The sequence below is a fragment of the Macrobrachium rosenbergii genome, chromosome 5 (genome assembly GCF_040412425.1).
Source record: "Macrobrachium rosenbergii isolate ZJJX-2024 chromosome 5, ASM4041242v1, whole genome shotgun sequence".
NCBI classification, from domain to species: domain Eukaryota; kingdom Metazoa; phylum Arthropoda; class Malacostraca; order Decapoda; family Palaemonidae; genus Macrobrachium; species Macrobrachium rosenbergii.
In genome coordinates, this window is record NC_089745.1 from 41313524 (window position 1) to 41335489 (window position 21966).

Sequence of the window (21966 nt, forward strand, 5' to 3'; positions counted from 1 at the left end):
GAACAGGAGCAAAATGACCTGCTGCTAGTTAGACCCCAATATCTAAATGAAATAAAATACTGAAAAATCCTTATGTTAACTGTGAAAAATGACTAAACTGTGTAAGCTATGAAAAGAGACAACATGGTAATGAAAGCACTGCAAAAAGAACAGTACAGTATTTACATAATAGGTGTACTATTGTACTGTAATAAGGCAACTGTTCACACTTCCCAACAGGAGGTAAAAACACAGACCTGAAAAATATTACTTGAAAGTCCTGTCTTTCTGAAAATTTAACCACAAGCATCTGAAAATTTTCCCTGAAGGTCCTATCCTCCTAAGAATCTTTTCATTTCCAGTGAAAATGATTAGGAATGATATTGAAAAAGAATCAATGAAGCACAGCCTGGTTTCAGAAACTGGGGAGCTGTAAAAAAGCCACCAAGCACACAAGAAGTGACACAGTTAGCCCTACTGGACTTGAGCAACCACTGGCATATGCAATATCCTACAAGGAGTGAGTGGCCTTCTTAGGATGGAGTATTTGAAATTTATGCAGAGGCATGAATACACTATGAAAAACAATGGGTTTCTGGCTGAAAAAATCATATGATTGTCGTTCAAGTTAGTCTTATATAAATGTTTTCACTTATTTGGAACTCTTTCCACAAGCTCTATAATCCAAGCTACTTGTAATACAGTGCTTGTTAACTAATTTTAGATTTTAATTTAAATCTGTTTTCCTGTTGACTGGGGTGCGTTTACATACTACTACATATGTTTTGTGAACATTCTAGTTACATCTAAAATTCTCCTAATGGTTCTGAAGTAAGCCTGATCTCTCAAAGATAATCTATAATAATACCTTATTCCTATAAACAAGCTCATATCATCATATTCATTAGTAAGTACAATTTGTAGATATCTCTCTGGGTTCTTCACATAGTACATTGCTACAACTTCAACCCAGTTATCCTAGATGTCATTCCTGACTACAAAAGAGTTTATGTATACTTCCTCCCAGAAACATATTTCATCACATAAAAATTTATATGGCAGAATTCAAAGTTAAAGTTTACATCTAAAATCTTGTTGAAATAGTGCTATTAATATTTTAGCACAGGCAAAATGGCGACAAACTGTTTGCTTTCACTAAAACTGTTTATCAAGACTGATATCTACCCATGTAGTAACTCAATTATACAGTACAGTGTTGTCAAAGAATTCCATGTCACACATTTTGTCTCACTGCAGTTTATTGCAATAGTTTTGGAATTTCAGCTTTGTGTCATTTGCTCAACTTAACTTGGTACAATATGATAACTGTAATCAGCAACATTAATTCTAAATATGAATTACAGAATACAGTACAATACTAGAAGGAATATTAATGTTATTACCATTACTGTCTCTAATACAGAGACACTACATAACTCACACACCATAATAGCCCTTCTACAAGACAGTAGTTTCATCATTTCCCTAGAATGATGTCGACTAAGGTCATTTTAAAACTAAGAACAAAATATACATGTTTTCTTTTGTACTAAATATCTGATTCACAAAGAAATAAAAACTGAAACAGAGAGAGAGAGAGAGAGAGAGAGAGAGAGAGAGAGAGAGAGAGAGAGAGACTGTTAGCACTGTAGTTTAAGGGGGCATTTGCCATCTATAAGAATTTCACATATATCCCAAACCTCATTAAACCTACAATGAACCAAGTATTTTTCATCGTTTTATGAGTAACAACATTTCTTCCGTAGCTAAAGTGGAAACAACACACCATAATTTGGTCTAATGTATCTTTTGTATATAAGAACAAATTTACTTTTTAACAGAAATATTGGGTTGTTTGTGACTGGCAAATGCATCAGTTACAAAATAAGCCATTCATCCCAAATTTAAAGTCATACAAATATTTTTAGAGTCCCACCCTACCCACAAGAGAGAGAGAGAGAGAGAGAGAGAGAGAGAGAGAGAGAGAGAGAGAGAGAGAGAGAGAGAGAGAGAGAGAGAGAGAGGACATTTTTATCTGAATGGTTAGGATAAACCCATACAAATGAAACTACACAATACATGGTAAAAATTTAGTTGATGCCGAAGAGAAGGTCTGATTTCAATGTCACCTCTGGCAAAAAAGAAAATAAAAGCATAATTAAGATATCATAAGTTATAAACAGTTAATTTTTACTCTCTGAACAAATATTTTTACTGCCAATGTCTTACTTGCTCTGTACATTCATTTCAAGTTCAAATTCATGCTCTTACAAAACCCCAGTTCAAATGATGATAATGTAAATAGCTTCAATTGTACATGAATACTCATTGCAGAAGTACTTTGCTAAAGTTGCAAATGAAATGACCAAAATGTTTGTAAGAAAGAGCATGTTCAGTAGTGCTACTTATCTAGTAATACTTACTGAGCAAGTAATCAGATACAGTAGTTTAAAAATGAGAGAGAGAGAGAGAGAGAGAGAGAGAGAGAGAGAGAGAGAGAGAGAGAGAGAGAGAGAGAGAGAGAGAGAGAGAGAGAGACTTATTGGGAATACATGTGGAAAACAGTTGTCATTACAGAGTAGAAATGTCATTTAGCCATAATTTACCTGTACTAAACAAAGTTTGGCAGAAAACCTAAGTTTTTCATCTTGAAATACATTAAGGAACACAGCTTACAGAATGAGAACTGGCAGTTCCGTACACCAAGCACATACAAAATTTACGAACAAGAGTTTGGAAATACTGCATTCTGAGGAATGAAAAATGTATCCTCGTAAATGGTAATTGGGCAATTAAGGACTTGTATATCTTTTAGTCCCAGTCAGAGTTCTTGAAGCCTACACAGCACAGGTAGGAGACTGAGCCACAGAATAATAAGTAATGAGAGAAATTTTTTAATAATAAAATTTGATCAGTGTAATGTGTACTGTATATCTGTTGTATTACCATTTTTATGTACCCTGTACTGTATTATGTATTATACTCCCTCTGTAGTGTAAGCAGATATACTTCTGATTAGTACAGAGAAGGTTTCATATTGGATCATCATCAAATTTCATTATTATCAAAAAGATTAAAAGTGATAAACGCTATAATAAAAATCTCAAAAGTGTTACCTTCTTTCCATATGCAGTGCCATCAAATAATGGCCAAATATCTTCATAGATATGATCTCTTCTATAAAAAGATCTTCGGTACTTCCATTTAGGGCGAGCTCTGAGACCTGTGTGATGACTAATGAAAATACATTTTTCAGTGCACTGAATTCTTATTTTGCTGAGCAGTATTTCACCTACTGATTGTAAAGTACCGTATAGCACACCATCAACACAGCTTGACATTCTATATAAAATGATGGATCTTCACAACTAGTTATGTATGAGTATTGTGAAATTTCTAGAAAATATTCATCAAACATAAAATACTTATAAATATAGCTAGCAAATTTTATTGAGGTCTGATACTCACGGAGATTTTACAGGCCCAATGCCCCACTCAGCGTATTTTTGGGGAGTTCTTTGAGGGGGCCCATCCATCTGGTCACTTTCTAATTCCTCTTGCTGAGATCCAGTGCTCAATATTTTGTCATCCTCTGTTTTGCTCACAGGAATTATTATTCCATAATCTCGAATCTGATTTTCTGCTTCTGGTTCGGTTTTCAGCATTGCATGAAGCTCGGTACTTGCTTCTGTTTGTGTATTAGGTGTTCTCATGATCATCATCTCCTCTGGAGATGGAATGCTGGAGGTACTTGAGGGTGCTGGTGGGGAGGCAGTGGTAAGGGCTCCTCCAGGTGTGTACAATTTCCTTTGGTGAGGTAAAGATTTGTTCTGATATTTTTTTAGGTAATTTTTATCTTTTACGTGGTTCACTTTGTTCTTCAGACTGTGGGATGGGTCAGAATTACCATGTGTCCCCTTTCTCAGCCTATGCTTTTTTCTCCTCTTAAGCCACGGTGATTGCTTGTTCCTCTTCCGAGTATAATTTGTTTTTGGGAACACGTTTCTGTGCCTTGTTTTATTTGGCCACTGACGTGGTTTTTGCTTTGAATTTTGGTGTCTCTTACCATTCCTCCTGGCACTCCGATTCAAGTTAGGTCCTTTGTGCTTCTGCTGGCTTTGAGGTTTCTTATTATTGCGTCCTATGTTTAGTCTGCTACGGTGTTTGTCTTTCCTTTTTCTGTAAGAACTTGTTGCATTCAAACTTACGTCAGAAAATATTGAATTATTTTCTTTGTTATAATGACTACCTGAAAAAAAGTCATGACTCCTTTTAATACTTTTAATATGGTACCTTAAAATGCAGAGAAATTTGCAATATACAATAACTACAGTTTAGAACAAAACTAATTGCAAATCTAACTCCCTTGGTTTAATATTGCCAAAAAGGGAAACAATGGAAAGATCCCCTCAAATGCAAAAGAAATATCTTTGATAGGATCAGGTAAGACTAATACAGAACTACACAATATGAAGCTGTTATAACTGGTTAAAAAAAATCACAAAATATTTCCAGTTTTTAGTAGATTCAAGATTCTAAACTATATGATTTTTCCAAGATATGTCTTAAGGTAAGCTTGGCAATTAAAATATTGATAAGTGATAAAAGTTCAATTAAACAGTATTTCATAAAGCAAATCAACCCACTAGAAGGGAGACTAAGCACAAATATGGGTTCTGATCTTAACCAACTTACAGGCTACTCAATCAGATATGATTCTTAATAATAGAACCAACAGACAAAGAAACAATTTTGGATTGAGAGCAAAAGGGAGTGAAAGAAGCAATATGATAAAAAAATCTAACTCACAGTGACCTATGCCAGACTGTTGAATTCTTTACTAACATCAAGAGTCAGACAGATTTTTCGAAACAATAGTGTAGCTGAAAAGATGAACGACCTTCTATGATAATGTAAAAAAAAAAAAGGTCCCTAAGAGTTCTCAACTCAAGGAGTTCCTACTGGATATACAATTAGATAGGATTTAATTTTTAAGAGGTGGCACTTGACCAAAGGTTTTTAATACTTCAGTAATAGCAAAATTTAAGGCAACATGACATACGTGCAGGATTAGTGTATTCATCTTGTTTGAGAATGGCTGAACATGACCATTAAGATTAAATGCAAGTATTAACAAGAGTAAAACAAAGATGGCACAGACAGGAGCTTATTTATCTGCAGATTCTGTAACGATGCAACCAACTTGTGGACCTTACAAGCAGAGAATAAAGGCAAGGGCACTGAATAGGAGAGGGGCAGAGGTAGAGGATCAGGAGCACTGGAATAACTGAGAGAAGGATCACCCATGATATAATAGACAGCAGGCGTGGCTCTTTAAAATGAGGGCACTCTACATATCAAACAAGATGGAACATAAGTGGAAAGATAAATTTGCAGATATTACTATGGCCACTGTCAAATATTTCAGAATTTTAGAGGTGTCTCAAGAATGAGGATATACTTACTTTTAGAAACACTTGGACTGGTTCGGTCTATTGACAGGCTTGGGCGGATGTTACTTGCTTCTGTAGTAATACCAACTGTAGCAGCTGTTGTACTGGATAGAGAAGTTCTTGGCACTGACATAATTGTGCTTGAATGTAAAATAGCTGGGGTGGTTATGAAGTTATTTGCTGGGCTTTCAGTGGTTGTTACTTCTACTTTATCTAACAATTCTGTGGTTGTAACTGACTCTTCCAAAGGCCCTTTGCTGGTTGTCGAAGGAATAGATGATGTGGGTTGTGGGATATATGGTAATCTTGTGGTGGCTATTGTAATTACTGGATCAACAGTTTCATTGTTTCTTACAGTAGTAGAGACTTCAACATGGGTATCAACAGTTTCAACAGACCAAGTTATTGTTTGATTTGCTTCATCCGATTTTGTGTGACCATTTTCATGAGTCTTTTTGTGACGCCTGTAGAAAATAAATGACAGTTATTAAAGGAAAACTTTAAGAACTTTATGAGAAAAAAATATTTGCTATCATAAAATTTAAACAGACATTACAAATAACTAAAATATTACTGATTAAGTAGAAAACAGAATTACTGTACCTTCCAGACTGTTTTCTTGATCCTCTGCAGTAGCCTTTGTTATGTCCTTTGTCTCCAGGCTTACTTTTCCTTCTTCTCTTCCTGTCACTCTGGTTATTCACAGGTTCTGAGCGGCGCCTTGAATTTTTCCATACGTGCTTTTGTGTATCATTTCTTACACTTTTATTAGCAAGAGAGAACTTTCTTGGGCCTCTATTTTTCTTACACCTTCTCTTTTTCTTCTTATTCCTCTTTCTTTTCTTGACAGCAGATTTATTTTTTCTTATTTTCTTTGAGGAAATATTTGTACGGTTGAGTTTCCTGGGTTTACCAACAAAAATTTTATTGCTGATTTTCAGTATCTTGTTATCTGTTTGATTAATTTGTTTACTGCCAGAAACTGGGCGTTCTATCTGAGGACTGAAGCAATTGCTTTCTTCATGGCAACCCACATCAGACTCATTTTGCCGAACTCTCTGATCACTAGACAATACTCTTACCAAAATCTCTCCCCTTTGTGTATCATTTGTCTTACTGGCATCCTCTGACGAATTCAGAGGTATGCTTTGTTTCGCCTGGAGTTCTGATTCATTTCTCTCCTGAGTCAGTGGCAGAGCAACAAGTTTTGTGGCATCTCCCCAAACAGCAGAGTCCCTATCTTCTGTTTGATTCTTTTCTGGAGACTCAGTAGTTACCTTATATTTCCTCTTCTTATTTCTGTAATTTCCTATTTGTGTATTAGGCGGAGATGTTCTGCTTCTATGAGATTTAGGTTTCAGGTGCTCTTCTGAAATGCTGGCAGTGACGTTCTTCTTCTTCTTCTTTTTCATAAGCTTTGGTGTTCTTCCTGTATCAAACGGTTTCTTTAAATTCTCTTCCTTACTGAGACCATCATCCAGCTTGCTAACTTTATAAGAATCAATGTCTTCATTTTCTTCACCATACGGTGGTAGCATGACATTGTTTTGTTTATACTTCTTAAATCTGTCTTTGCTTGGCTTGAAGCTTTTGTTTCTGTGCCTTTTAAGTTTGTGTTTGTTCAGCTTAAACGTCTGATTAATTGTCCGATGATTATCAGGCCTGCTGGTTTCTTTGTCTTTGTTGGCAGTTGTTGATATTGGAGTGTGAGGGGTACTTGTGACACCGACATTTCCTGTAGATTTTACAGCTGTAGTTGCAGTTTCAAAATTACCTAAAGACAAAATACCCATCTCAGTACTCTCAACAGTGATTGGAAGATTATCATTGTAGCTACAGAGCAACTGCAGTACTTTCAAAGTTCATTTAAACAGTTTCATTCAGTTAAGATGGAAAAAGGCTTGAAGATCAACTGGACGATTGAACTGAAAACTTTCTCTATGTAATGAGTTGTAGGCTTACCACACAGGCCACAAGACTTCCTGCAAAACTGATCCATGTAACTGGGATTTCCTCTGCAGTCACCCATCTCAGCCCACTCTGGGCACTGAGGATTTGCATCCCTGCACAGGTCTAAAGGGATAAACACAAGTAGCATCAGTAACAGAAAAAAGGTCAATATGAGTTCAACTATGAATTCTCATTTTATGAAATCTCTTACATTAACTCAAAATATTTATTAACATTACATACCCCACAAGTCATCAAATGTTCAATACATCAATAAAGAAAGGAACTCAAAAATCCTTTGAAGATCTTTTATTACAAAATTTATTATTTTGTTACTGGGTGACATGAATCAGTGCTTAGCATTAAATTATCTACATATAATACCTAATTTTAGCCTCATTATATGTTACCATAAAGAACAATAATTTTTAAATGATATATATACATGTGTGTGTGTACAATATAATTATATTATATAGATGTATATATATATATATATATATATATATATATATATATATATATATATATATATATATATATATATATATATAGTTTTTCATACAAGCCACTCAGTTATGAAAATGCCCTTATTGCAGTGCCCCATAATTCTAGGCTTAGTCTTCAGTCACCAGAAAATGAGAATAGCAATCTCATGGCAATGCACCACCTAGACTCTCAGGTGTGCATCCAACAATCACCTCATATTTTGTGTAGACTAAGCATGCAGCTGGAAGACTTATAGGGCCGGGTATGAGAAATTAGTTTTACTGTATATTATAATGACTTATAATGCTCATAACAACTTCCTCAGTCATACAAATGTCTGAATCTGAATTTAGGGAAGAAACACTATCGATGAAGTCCCAGATTACTTGTGAAAGTCTGGCCTTAAGAAAGAATAGATCAGTGAAAAATATAAGAGGTAAAGTAACTAATTTTCATCCAGTAAATTAAGTAAATAATACATAGAAAAGGGACAGATCAGTGAACAAATTAAAAAGGTGAAGTAACTAAGGTGAAGTAACTAATTTTTGTAAAATTAATTAAGATTATAAACATAAGTATGATGGAACAAAAATATACAAGCCACCAATGATGCACGTACAACTGGACTTTGGACCAGGCAGTAACTTAAGCTTAATTTTTGTATGTACAACCATTACTAGAATAACAGCATGTAGCTTGTAAGATTTCTAATAAAAATTTATAAGTATATAAATATATAATAAATATAAATAAATCATACATATATATATATGGTAAATAATTAAAGCTAAAACCTACCACAATATCCACAGGATTTCTTACAGTGTGCATTCATCCAAATACGGTTTTCATTGCACTGTTCATGAGTTGCCCAAAAGTTGCATTCATTATGGTCATCCTCACATACTGCAGAGTATTCTTGAGAAACAAAAGACCAAAAAAATAATCATTGGTATCTTTTTAACTATGCTTAATATACTGCAAAGTATATCATGTAATTTGTAAGAGGTCCTTTAAGGAATAACCATGATGGCAAGTTACTTGTGTTTAACAACCACCTCTTACTTTGGATTTTCATGGAGCAAAAAAGCATGATTGGTAAGAGACACACATAGAAACTTTAACATAACCTGGACCTTAGATATGGGAGTAGTTTAATATTAACTGACAGTAAGTGTATGTGTTTGTATATAGAATAATATATATATATATATATATATATATATATATATATATATATATATATATATATATATATATATATATATATATATATATATATATATATATATATATATATATATATATATATATATATATATATATATATATATATATATATATATATATATATATATATATATATATATATATATATATATATATATATATATATATATATATATATATATATATATATATATACAGACAGTCCCCAGTTTATGACAGGGTTCCGCTCTATGCCGAGTCATAAGCCGAAAATCATCTTAAACCGAAAAATTGTCGAAAATCGTCAAAAATCCTAAGAAAACCTTACTTTTAATGCTCTGGGTGTATTAGAAACGATGCAAACTGAATTTTTATTGAATTTTTCATTAAAAAATCTCAAAAATTTGATTATTCTGCTGTTTTGGAGCCATATTTCTTCTGTCAGATCAGCACACGACGTGTCGTAACCCTGGAACATGCGCCGTAACCCGGGAAATAATTTCTGATATATGTGAAAAGCGTCGTAACCTCGGAACGTTGTAAGCCAGACCCGTCGTAAACTGGGGACTGCCTGTGTGTATATATATATATATATATATATATATATATATATATATATATATATATATATATATATATATATATATATATATATATATATATATATATATATATATATATATATATATATATATGATCTCTACACATCAAATAAACTTTACAAAGATCACCATTAAAAGTGGTGTAATTCTTTTGCAAGTGAAACCTTCTAAGCTAAGGCATTTTGACAGCCAACTCATGAGAAAAAATCAATTAAAAACCTAAACTGAGTTGACACAAATAAAATTTTCATTTATTTTAACCTGAATTGGGCCCAGGACAAAAAATACCACATAAATAAAGTACATAATTATACATATATACTGTATATGTGTGTGAAGCCTTATCTGCTGATATATAGAGGATTACTTACATTTTTCTGGCACTGAGGCTTATAACAGAAAAGGTAAAAACATAAAGAAATATAAATCCCTAATCAGAAGCTGTAATGACTGTATTTGAATTATGTAGCATGCACAATACTCATCAATGAGTAAAAAAATGAGTGTAAGGAGAAATAATGTGATTGAAATGATTATTAAGAACAGTCACTGATCTGTTAAGACCAATGTATCAAAGTATCAACAGACTAGGGAGGTGTGAAAATTGCAATCCTAGAATCCAAGTACAGTACTGTACTATACAATACTTTCTTGTTATGTAAAATCTTAGATGGTCTGGCCTTCAAAGTACTGAATCTACATGCTGTAAAGAAGCAGTTGTTTATATTTTACAAGGAAAACATTGGAATGTGTTATTTTTTTCTTTGGAAAGCACTTCACATAATTTGAATGAAAAATTTTGTTAACAAAATATAAAGCTATCTGTTCCTTATCTGCACAAAATCAGTATTCAAAAAATTAAATTACAGTAATACAGTAATCAGATCATAATTTTTTGGCTTGAGTACAATTTAGAAATCTCACCACACACAGCACACGACTTCTTGCAGTTCTTCTTCATCCAGTATGGATTCTTTTCACATTCGTCATTGGCTGCCCAATATTCACATTCATCATCTGTGTCTATACAATCATCTGTTGGTCAAAATATTTAAATTTAATAGCATTACATTTAACTGTTACAAAAAGTTATTGTTATATGACCAACTTTTCTAACAAAAACAGAATTGTGCATGAATAAACACTTCACATGCTTCTTTGCAAGACAATTCACAATGAAATTAATGGTAATCAAAAATTTCCATGAAGTATCCAACAAAAATGTAAACAGATGTGACTCCCATCATACATACAAAGTTCATACTTGAAAGAGACTTCTGTTATAAAATCTCCTTGTAAAACAACCGCCAGCTTGTACTCGAGCGACACGAAGATCTTCGGGGTGTGATCAAAGTCATGGTAAACACGAGTCGTGTCCCTGGGATACGTGGCTTCTCCTGCTTCATTGACTGCCAGGTAGGAGTCTTCGTGGACAGGTAGATGCAAGTTTTTCATGGTTATCTTAACATGGCTTCCTCTTGGTGCCTGCACAATTAGGAGAAAAGTCCAGAGAATACCAGGGAAGCCCAAAACTTGTCAATATCTGTGCATCCCAGACTGTGATGCCAAAAGCTTCCATCAAACCTCTACCTTCTGTTTTTTTTTTTTTTTTTTTGACATAACTAAGATAGAGGGGAAACATTTTCCTGTGATGGCCATAGTTAACTCTATTAATTCAATTAAAGCTTGATTATGGAATATAGGCATACGTATGCTTAAGCCCTTGTGCTGATGCTCCATATTTTGCTAAGATAGGCAATAATTTTGTCAAGCCTGGATTTACAGCCTCAGAAAATAATAATGGGTATAGATCAGTAAGGGAATGAATATTAAAAGGCACAAAAGAGCAGAGAAAAATCATAAGCTCTCATAAACCATTAATGTCAAAGATCTGGCTTATTAAGTCCTGAGTCCCTTATAAGAAACCAACAAGAAATGCATCTTGGTTGACCCTGCAAGTGCAAAACCATATATTAAATACTGCGGCACGATTCATACTACAACATTAATGTGGATCATTGAAAAAAAGGAATTTACCAACATCATAAAGACTTGGTCATATCTTCCAAGTGTTTGCCTAAATGTAATGACATGGTAGAGATTTAACATTCATGCATCAACTTAAACAATGAATCAGGATAGTCAAAAACACTTCTTTTGCTGTGGCAAATAGGAGCATGTTACCAGCACCCATCAACCATTTGAATCAAGCATCGTGTCAGATCACATCTCATGGGAAAAGATAACTTCCTCACAAGATCAAGTAATAATGCGGATGGTAACTATGAAGGTTATAATCTCAGTTTTTTTTTCTCCCTGCTAATGATGATAATAAATCTCTTCAATGGAAATTATGCCTCAGCTTGCCACATGACTGGGATTCTAACTGAAAGAAAATGACTGCTCATCCACACTGGACTTAGGATCTACTGCTTTGGGAGAAGCAATAGAATACGAAGAATTAGAATTTTGGAGACTCTTTTGCCCATAAATTTCCTGGTTATGGCTTCCTTGGAACATATTAACTGTCAGCCAGAAAAAATCAATAAAACTTTCCCAGAATCTTTTAGAACAATTAGAAGCTAAGCTATCAACATGAGGGAATATGGGACTCAGTGGTCTGTGTTTATTTGCTTAGCTCAGAAGTCTCAAAAGAAAGCAATATATATTTACAATATCAAAATACAGTACAGCAGTATGTCTTATTGTGGATAAATGGCAGTCCTGTTGGGATGATATAATTGTTTCATTGTACTCAATGCTTAGGCTAGGCAACCAGTGTTAATTAAAGGTGTAAAGGAAATTAGATTTTTATTTGGTGCATGGCGCCATCTAGTGGCTGCTCGAAGAAGTATTTCAAATTTTTAGTTTCTCTACTAATGAAGAACCCTTGTCAAGTTGTCTGTTGTGTGACTGTTAACTTAGAACAGTTATTTGCCATTTAATATTTAGTCTGAATAAAAGTGTCTTGGAGGCAACATGTGGCTATCACTCCTCTGCCCTGCAAATTCTTGAATTTAACCTTAATAGAAGATCAAAGAATCTAATAAATGTCCAAAAATTCAAAATAAAGAGTCATATTGAAATACCACATGACAACGAAGTCTTACAGAACCCCAGAAATAAGGATGAAGTCTCAATAAAAATCTCACAAAAATAAATCTTAAAAATCTTCCAAAGGACCTTACCTGAAACCACCACTCACACTGAAGTAACTCAAAGAAGCGTGGGCCAACAGTGATCCAACCACGGGGTTCTGTCCGGTTGACAATGATGACCTACAAGTGGACAGTATTTTGAAGCAAAGTTGATGAAAAGAGCAGTTGCCTCACTAAGGTCCTGATATCATTACTGCATACTCTCTCACACATTGTATGTTATACAGAATGTTGGAATTCTTGAGGGACATATAAATGTTAGAATAATTATGACCTGAAATATTCATCATATAAGAAAGCAATGAAAGTACACCAGTCAGCTTATACTTTAATGTAATGTTACAAAGTGGTGACCGCTTGAAGTCTTCAAATATTGTGAATTATAAAGAAGGAATCTAAGCTTTGGTACACTTTATATAAAGAAGGAATCTAAGCTTTGGTACACCTAAGTTTAACACAGTCTTAGGAAAGGAGCAGTTACTATTTTTAAAAAGATTTTACCCTGTGACATGGTGAGTCCTCTAAGGTGAAACCAACTTGAAAAGCCGCATTTTCTGAACTGAAGGGTGAGTAATTTCCACTGTACTGCAGGTAATGAACTGAAGCTACATTGGGAAGAATCACTTCTTTTGGCAGATGTCTTGAGAAACCATCAGCAATCACACCCTTGCAATGGCTGAAATTAAGGAACCATATTTTTCAAATCTCCAAGAGATGGATGGTATACTAGAAAATGACCTTGATATTTTAGAGTGAAAATTATTTTATGAATGTAAACTATTCAGTTTCTATTGCAAATATAAAACTGACTGAATAACACTGGGAGAATCCTTAAATAAGAATGCTCTTTGGTCTGAAACCTGAAATAACTTTCTATAATATCAATTCACATATTCACCTGTGACAACGACCATGAGGTTGACAAAGTTGAAGAGCACAAGTCCAACGATCATCAGTTTTTGATCCACTCTTTCTTATTACAGTGACTACAACTCTGGCAGGTGCTTCCTGTTTAAAAGACATGCAAAAGTGATGACAAAATTTGATTTGTTTAATTTTGATAGCATTAACAGAGATCATCTTATTAGCATTATGTGTCCCGTTTTGATCAAAGAGAAATAAGATATTTTTAACAGCTTTATGCTAAACACAGCGGTTAAAACCATCTGTAATAATATTGTGTTAAGCACAAAAGGTACTTCAAATAGGTAAAGTAGGCGTTACAAACAATCAAACAGACACTGCACTTAATTACTGAATAACATTCTAAGGATTTCAATTATGGCATGGAAATCTTTGTCTTGTTTATCTCATAATGGACAGAGATATTTATATATACCTTGGCTGGCATTCAAAGCAAGCTCAAAACTATACAGTACACGAATAAACTTACTGCAGTAATGCTGTAAGAACAGTTGAAATCCCCAGCATAGGGATGTGGATATCCTGGAGTGTGAAGGAAGTAGGCTGAGGAATTGGAATGGGTTCTGCAGCAGCCTGGTATTGGACTGAATTCAACTTTTGCCTTGAAACCCCTGTATCCACCCTCACTTCCTTTGAAATACAGGATCATTGTACTTCCTGATGATATCCATTTGGTGCCTCTTGCAACATCCGTACCACATTTTCTGCAAAGTTGTAATTTTCTTTGATTTTTGGTCAACCCTGCCTTCAGAAATGTAAAACAAAGGATGAAAAACTATGGCTTGGATGACCTGTCTAATAATTTCATCTCATTAACCATCATGTTATTTAGTTTATTATACCCTAATCTGTCTTCATTTCTTGAATAGGGTAAATGAATTAAATGGAGAAATACACCAACCGACTAAAATCAAATTTAAACTTTGTATGGACCTTCCATCTGTTTGCTTTTCAAGATCACCTTCAGAATTTACACAACAGACTAAGGTCACCTGAAGTAATTATATGAATCCAGTTTTCACTGACTTGGAAAATTACAATAAAACCATATTATCCAAAAAAATTATTAGTATCCATCAATCATCTTACATGAAACCATTGTAAAGAGTATGATTGCGAATTTCCAAGTAATCATGGAAGCACTGGTTTCTGTGGCTTCTAGGTCCCAGCTGGAAATCGATGATCTCTATCCCTGGTGCCTGGCACTCCTCACCTTTCAGACGATAGACACACCAAGTGTCTGCAAAGCAAAATTAAAGATATGTAAGTCCATCAGATATGCCAAAATAAATTGTTTCAGTTAACAGGTTAAGTACTAATCAAGATGGAGCAAGTTCAGTTTGTATGTTAAAGCTGTAGCTAAAGTAGGTAGTACTGTACTGTAAAAAAAAAAAAAAAAAATTGGGATCATCTTGGAAATAATGCAACATCTGAAATTGCATCCACCTTGCAATGAGAGCATAAGAACAAGTTTCTTCCAAGATAACCACCCCTCCATAATCTATTCATTTCATAAATTCCTTTATCCTTGTTCAAAAGTACAATATTAAATGTACCTTACACAAATTTTTGTGTGTTCTATAGACTGTATCTCATGTGTATCCTTTTTTCAATATAAATCAAATGCAGTCTGTACATACTTTACTCTGTGTGTTCAACTTAAACCAGTGTATTAGGGAATGATGAAACAGGTCTGCACTTGGGTAAATTTAATGAACAAAGTATAAAGGAGAAATGGCTACAATGAAGCAGAGTATATAATATTGTCCTGAAAATATCTAAACAAGATCTAACTGGGCAAAAGAAACACATACATTGCAGGTGGTACAAGGTACTGGCATTGCCTAAATGAATCATTTCAATGGAGAAAATAAAGGAGAAAACATTGTCTTAGAAATGGCTGAAACAAGAGTAAATTTGTCTAATTGAATTAATACTGTACAGGTGACACTGCATAAACTGTAAGGGAACTTCCTATGAAAGACAAAATATTTATATAACAAAAATAATGAAATAATAGCTCATAGGACTGATAAAATATGTAGTCATGCTAAACTTGGGGTTAAGACACAAGAGTGAATCATATACTGTATAGTACAACACTATATGCAGTATAACTCTGCACACGTGTGTGCATCTGCAAACGTAATGATTAATAACAGTAAATTTAAAACCCGAGCTCAAACTGTATTTCACTATGATTTACCTGGATCATAATTAAGTGGATAATTAGGAGATGATATGTAGGTTGGATAGCTTACTTCCTGGCTGCATGGAGATTTGAGGCCATCTGTAAAAGAGAAGATTAAACACATTAGTTCACTCAATGAAGTACAATTAAAATGAAATGAAAGGCAGAGGTAGCTCTTACACCCAGAAACTGGAGTTCTGTGTTGTGCATCATTTAAGTGATTAAGAATTATAAATAAGTTTGTTAATTTTACAAGAGGGAAGGTAGCACAGTGCCACTTTACCAGTGCATTTAAGGGGTATAGAACATTTACAGTCCTCAAAAAAGGTTCTTGAAAATTAATTATAAGTCCCTTAATGCCATTTAAAAACTCGTAGTGAGCCAAATGCAAATAGTGAAAGAGTTATTTGGCCTAAAAATTTAAAGGGGATCTTTGAAACATTATAAACCACAACTAGGGTTGCAACCCGAAAAAACAAGCTTGTTTTTTTGGGGAGGGGAATTTTTTTACACAAAAATCAGCCTAAAAATCAGGCCATTTTTTCACATTTATTCACATTACACTGCTTCCTAAACTACAAAAAATGGCCAACTGTGCTTATATTATGCCTAGAGCTTGGGTAACAAGGAATTTTAACACTGGAAAGAAAATAAAAACTACGGAAGTAAGGCAAACTAATGCTATCTCAACCATCACCCACTGAGATTGAGTGTTTTGGGTACAAACTATATTTATATCATTAGAATTTCCATAATTCTCATTTGAACATTGAAATTTTCAATTATCAAACAAGTTTTCCAATCATATCTTGAAACCAAGAGGTGCTGGGGTCAATTATTTCAATTTCAACGCACTTGAACAGGAAGAGAGGTACGAAAACTGTATGACTGGCACCAGTTCCTCAAAAGTATGTATGATACAAGACACATACGTATTCAGTATCAAACATGTTCAACTGAAACTTGTATCATACATGTATCAGACTCAGAGGTATGAAAAACTGTAAGATTGGCAACAGTTCCTCCCAAGCGAAAACGACTGCCACATACTCAGAAATATACTGGTAAATGGGAAAGGGATCCAAAATTCCGTGCTTGGTTGACCAAAAGTGATAATGGACCGCTATATTTCCACTACGAACTGTGCAGATCAGATGGAAAAGCCGGGAAATCAGAAATAGAGAAACAAGCTGCTGGAAAAAATCACATATTCCATGTTAACAGTATGAAAGGTACTGTAAGTGTTGCAAATATGGCATCTGTAAGTGGAAAAACCAAACTTAAAAAAAAGTACAAGAAAGTGAAGCAAGGTTAGTTGGAGTTGTGAGTGAACTCAATCTTCCATTTACAACAGCCGATACATTATTTTCTGCAATAAAAGCTATCTGTCCCGATTCTGAGATAGCTAAAAGCTCTAAGTGTGGTAAAACTAAATGTAAAATAATTATTGAAAATGTTGTAGGAAAGCGAAGCCAAGATGATCTCCATGAACTTCTGAAAACACAACAATTTTCCCTCATGGTAGACGAATCCACGGACCGAGGTTGTATAAAGCATTTAGCTCTTGTTGTGAGAGTTTTAACAGACAAAGGTGTAAAGTACTGTTTCTTATTACTTGTTCCCTTGGAAAGTGCTGCAGCATCTATTCTTTTCCAATATATTAAAACGGTTTTTACTGAAGCTAATATTCTTTGTAAGAAAAATCTGATTGGCTTTGCAGCTGACGGTGCAAATGTCATGAAGGGAAAGAATAATTCCCTTTCAATGTTACTTAAAGAGGAAATATCAAGTTTATTTGTAATGAAGCGCATTTGCCACTCGTTTCATTATCCTCTTCATATGCTTGTCAAAAATTGCCTCGAAGTGTAGAAGACTTAGCTCGAGATGTATACAATTATTTTCAGTCCCAAACAGTCGAGCATGTTGAAGGAATTCCGGGAATTTGTAAATCTAAAACCCCATAAAATTCTCCATGTGTACCAAACTCGATGGTTTTCATTTCATAATATTGTAAGACGACTGCTCGAACAATTGCCTGCTTTAAAGCGTTCCTTTGTACAAGCTGCCTTGAATGATCGGCTCCTAGCTGCCGAATCTATTCTGGCAAAACCGAATGACCCACTAAATAAGTTATACTTAGAATTTTAGGATTTTGTTTTACCCATCTTCAGTGATCTAAATAAGGAAATGCAAGCAGAAGAGCCAAAAATTTATAACCTTTGTAGCAGAGTGTCCAGTGTTTTGTCAACTATTTTTTATTGTTATTTGAAACCTAGTTACTTAAAATCAACTCATGTCTCAAAAGTGAATGTGAAAAATCCTTCCAATTTTCTTCCATTGGAAGAAATTTACCTTGGTGAAAAAGTTGCGATTTCATTGCAGATGAACCATGATATTAGTAAGGATCAGTTACACTACTTCAGGTTGAGATGCTTAGATTTTTACACAGAAGGAGCTTCACAGATACTAAGAAGATTTAACATTATGGATCCTGTACTTACAAATATGAATACATTAGACCCACAGAGCATTCTAGAAAAGTCTCTTCCTTCCATTGCCCCTTTAGCAAGTCATTTCCCTAATCTAGTTCCTCAGGAAAACGTAATTGACTTAAATAGGGAATGGCGTTTGTTGATAAACACTTCCCTAAAGTTGGAGAATGACAAGAGCGCATGGAGCTATTGGAAAGCAGTGAATGAAATAAAAAGGGGTGACGATTCCCCTCATTTCCTCTCCTAGGAAAATTTATGACAAGTTTACTGTCTCCCACATTCAAGTGCTTGTGTGGAGACGGTGCTCCCACAAACAAATTTAATGGAAACGAAACAGAGAAATTCCTTGAACACTTCAAGTTTGATTGGAATGCTGCACGCTAAAAGAATATTTGACGACTCATCATCGTGATCATTTAAAATCACAGAAAAATATAGTAACCTTATGGGTGAAGAAAATGTATGGTAATTTTTCGTTCGACTCCAGCCAGCCATTTTTGCATGAAAAACCATTTTGAGTTTTTCATGCAAAAATGTCTAGGAAATGATAGGGCACTAAAAGAACCTAAAAATACCAACCTAACATAACCTTTTTGGGGTGTTTACTGGTTACAATTTTGCCGTATTAGGTATGAAGGGGGAAGGGCGGCCGGTATTGTCTTACCTTATAAATCGTAATTTGACTAATTATTTTCCTCAGTTATTAAGCACTTGCGAAGGTCATGTATTCAGAAGAAATTTTTTGTTTTGATGTTTTACCCAAGAAAAACCTAAATTATAAAGTGGGAGGTGGCTGGAGTCTTCCGAAAAATAACCAAATGTGTGATGAAAATTAAGTAGTTATACAGTAAATGGATTTCTAGAAGACTTGATGTATGAAAGTTCAAACATTCAAAGGAAAAGGGAAGTGGAATTTCTTATTATATATATATATATATATATATATATATATATATATATATATATATATATATATATATATATATATATATAAAACTAATATATGTACAGTATTTATACCTATGCACACACACACACATATATATAATATATATAGTATATGTGTGTATGTGAATGACAGGGAAATTCTATGCAAAACGGAGAAATTTAGGGAGTGAAAATAGGGAAAATTTCATTCACTGACTTGGCAGCACTGCATGGCAGTCGGCAGTTGTTGTGCTTAGAGAGTGGTTGGAAAGTAACAGTGCTCATTATAAGAGGTGACACATGATATGGTGAAAGGTATCATAATCCCAGTGATATTCTCTGTACATTTACTAAAAATGCGGGCTTTACTCGTTTAAAAACATGCAATGTTTATTATACTGTATATGTGAAAATGAAGTCTAGACATATTAAACAACGAAAAAATAGGACAGTGGTCAGTGCTTACTATCTTTTTATTTTTTTTTTTATTACTAATGTCGGTAAATATTATGATGAAGTTTTTTCTGGTGGTGGTACAAGAGTTTCCTTTGGTGAAATCTAATAAATCGTAGGCAACGGCCTATGGTAGCATATGGTAGGTACAAAATATGTTTTAGCCCCGAGAATGACAATAAAAGAACGCAATAATTACTGTCCGTGTGATGTAACTGTTTTGTTACAGTTGGTTGCAGTTTAGCGTAACCACTCCGGCTATACTTAGCCAATCCGGCAAAAGAAAATTGTTCTGCCTCAATATGTATACAGCAATACAAAATGAGAAAAATCATAATAAAATAGCAAAAAAAAATCCTTGTTTCAGTGATTCCTCTAATTCCTCTAATCTAGAAGGAAGGTGTGTCTTCAATACCATCGTAAGTCTATACTAACTATAAGTAACTAAAATGGAGAAATTGGATGCAAAAAAAAAAAAACGAAAAAACACGAAATGAAAAAAAAATTTTTCACAGGCCTAACCACAAACATGGCAACAACAACTTGTGCAACACTCATGACACCCCACGGAGGTGGTGAATGGAAGTTTTTAATAAATACGAGCACCTTAGAGATTCTAATTAACAGGAGAATCATCAGTTCTTTGTTTCTGTAACTAATAATAAGATCTATAGGAAAGAAGGAAACCTGCAAAACTGTAGAAAAAAAAACCATCAAAGCTGTGAAGTCAAGGAGGTTTATATATATATATATATATATATATATATATATATATATATATATATATATATATATATATATATATATATATATATATATATATATATATATATATAGTGAGTACATAATCTAACTGGCAGTGGAATTTTTTTGTTTGAAACTATACCGTAATCAAATAAAATTCCATGAAGACGCGTGTAACAAACATGAACAAGTAGCTTATATAAATCAAGAGAAAAGACTTCTTTACCGTAGTAACCTCCTATAGTGGTTTCGCAAGTCCTTCCAGTGGTACCAGGCGCACAGATGCAGGTACACGTGTCACTGAGATAGCCTTCATTCTTGCAAGGATTCCGGTTCAAGTTACATTTTCCCAACCACCGATCTGCAAAGATTCTGTACAGATGGATGTGATTTGGCAGAAACAAGGACATTTGGTAGCAATAAAATAGAATGATTCAACAAGGATTAAGTAGCCCAAGATTAAAGGTATATTGGGATGATCTAAAATCTAATTAACACACAAAACGTTTTCCGATAAGGTTAACTTTCCAATTCTTACCAACCTAGGCATCCATAGATGGTATTGGCAAGTAGTTTGTCTCTGTGAGACAGTCCCAAGTCAGACTCCTGTTTCCATCTACCAATAATGCCTTGCAGCATTGGGTCTTTGGTCGCAACGGTTGTGCGTTCATTTGACGACCATTCCTGTATCACAGAAGTGTGGTATAATTCATTATACTGAATTCCAGTACACAATGGTAAACTCTAGCTGTCATTTTTGGGGGATAGGAAGACTCAAGCCTCAAGCTGTTTGTGATCTAAATGAAGAAGTGTTATGATTTCTCACATTTTTTCTTGGCAGATGAACAATTTGGAAAAAAAAACTGTGACTTATTTGAAAGCTATGAAAGCTACTAACTGCGAAGTCTTCACATATGAACAGATGACTGTAAATGAAGTAAATTATGTTTGGAAAAAAAAAATGTAAAAAAATAATTTCAACTGTATAAAAAACTTCAAGGTAAAAATTCAATTAATATTCAAATAATATTAACTGTATTATTCCTATAGGAAGTTGCATCTAAGAATAAATATACAAAACTGTGATCTAATTACTCACCAAAGGGTTGTAATGCATGACGGAAGAGAGGTCATACTTGATGGAAATGTCGAGCCAATGCAGTTTGTAGAAGTTGAAGAGCTCGTCCTTGAGGATGTTGTCTTCGTTGATGACCACATGATCATCTCGGTCAGGTCGGCGAATCTCGTGATAGAACCCCAAGGCATGTCCGATTTCGTGAACGACGATGCCGAGCTGCAAATGAGAAAAAAAAAAAAACTTATTTGTTAGACCTAGGAACATCAGAAAGCCTTAGCAGGTACTCATGACAAATATTTAGACACATTCCCATCTGC

The 21966-nt window shown here is 34.2% G+C and overlaps 1 protein-coding gene across 2 annotated transcripts in view; it reads right to left on the reverse strand.

Moving 5' to 3' along the window:
- Positions 1–1972: 1972 nt before the first annotated feature.
- LOC136838711 (uncharacterized) overlaps positions 1973–21966 on the reverse strand; it is a 104092-nt gene continuing 84098 nt past the window's right edge. The window contains exons 6-23 of one of the 2 annotated variants that reach the window (XM_067104131.1): positions 21671–21865; positions 21114–21255; positions 20798–20932; positions 15971–16054; positions 14854–15004; positions 14234–14468; positions 13739–13848; positions 13342–13516; positions 12871–12960; positions 10936–11167; positions 10607–10717; positions 8670–8789; positions 7395–7505; positions 6036–7167; positions 5445–5896; positions 3448–4228; positions 3096–3213; positions 1973–2110 (exon numbers count right to left, since the gene is read on the reverse strand). In XM_067104131.1, coding sequence (XP_066960232.1) covers positions 2105–2110; positions 3096–3213; positions 3448–4228; positions 5445–5896; positions 6036–7167; positions 7395–7505; positions 8670–8789; positions 10607–10717; positions 10936–11167; positions 12871–12960; positions 13342–13516; positions 13739–13848; positions 14234–14468; positions 14854–15004; positions 15971–16054; positions 20798–20932; positions 21114–21255; positions 21671–21865 — 4380 coding nt within the window. In that variant the 3' untranslated portion in view covers positions 1973–2104. Of the gene's footprint in view, positions 2111–3095; positions 3214–3447; positions 4229–5444; positions 5897–6035; positions 7207–7394; positions 7506–8669; positions 8790–10606; positions 10718–10935; positions 11168–12870; positions 12961–13341; positions 13517–13738; positions 13849–14233; positions 14469–14853; positions 15005–15970; positions 16055–20797; positions 20933–21113; positions 21256–21670; positions 21866–21966 lie in introns of both variants that reach the window. The other variant, XM_067104130.1, reaches the window with a different exon arrangement.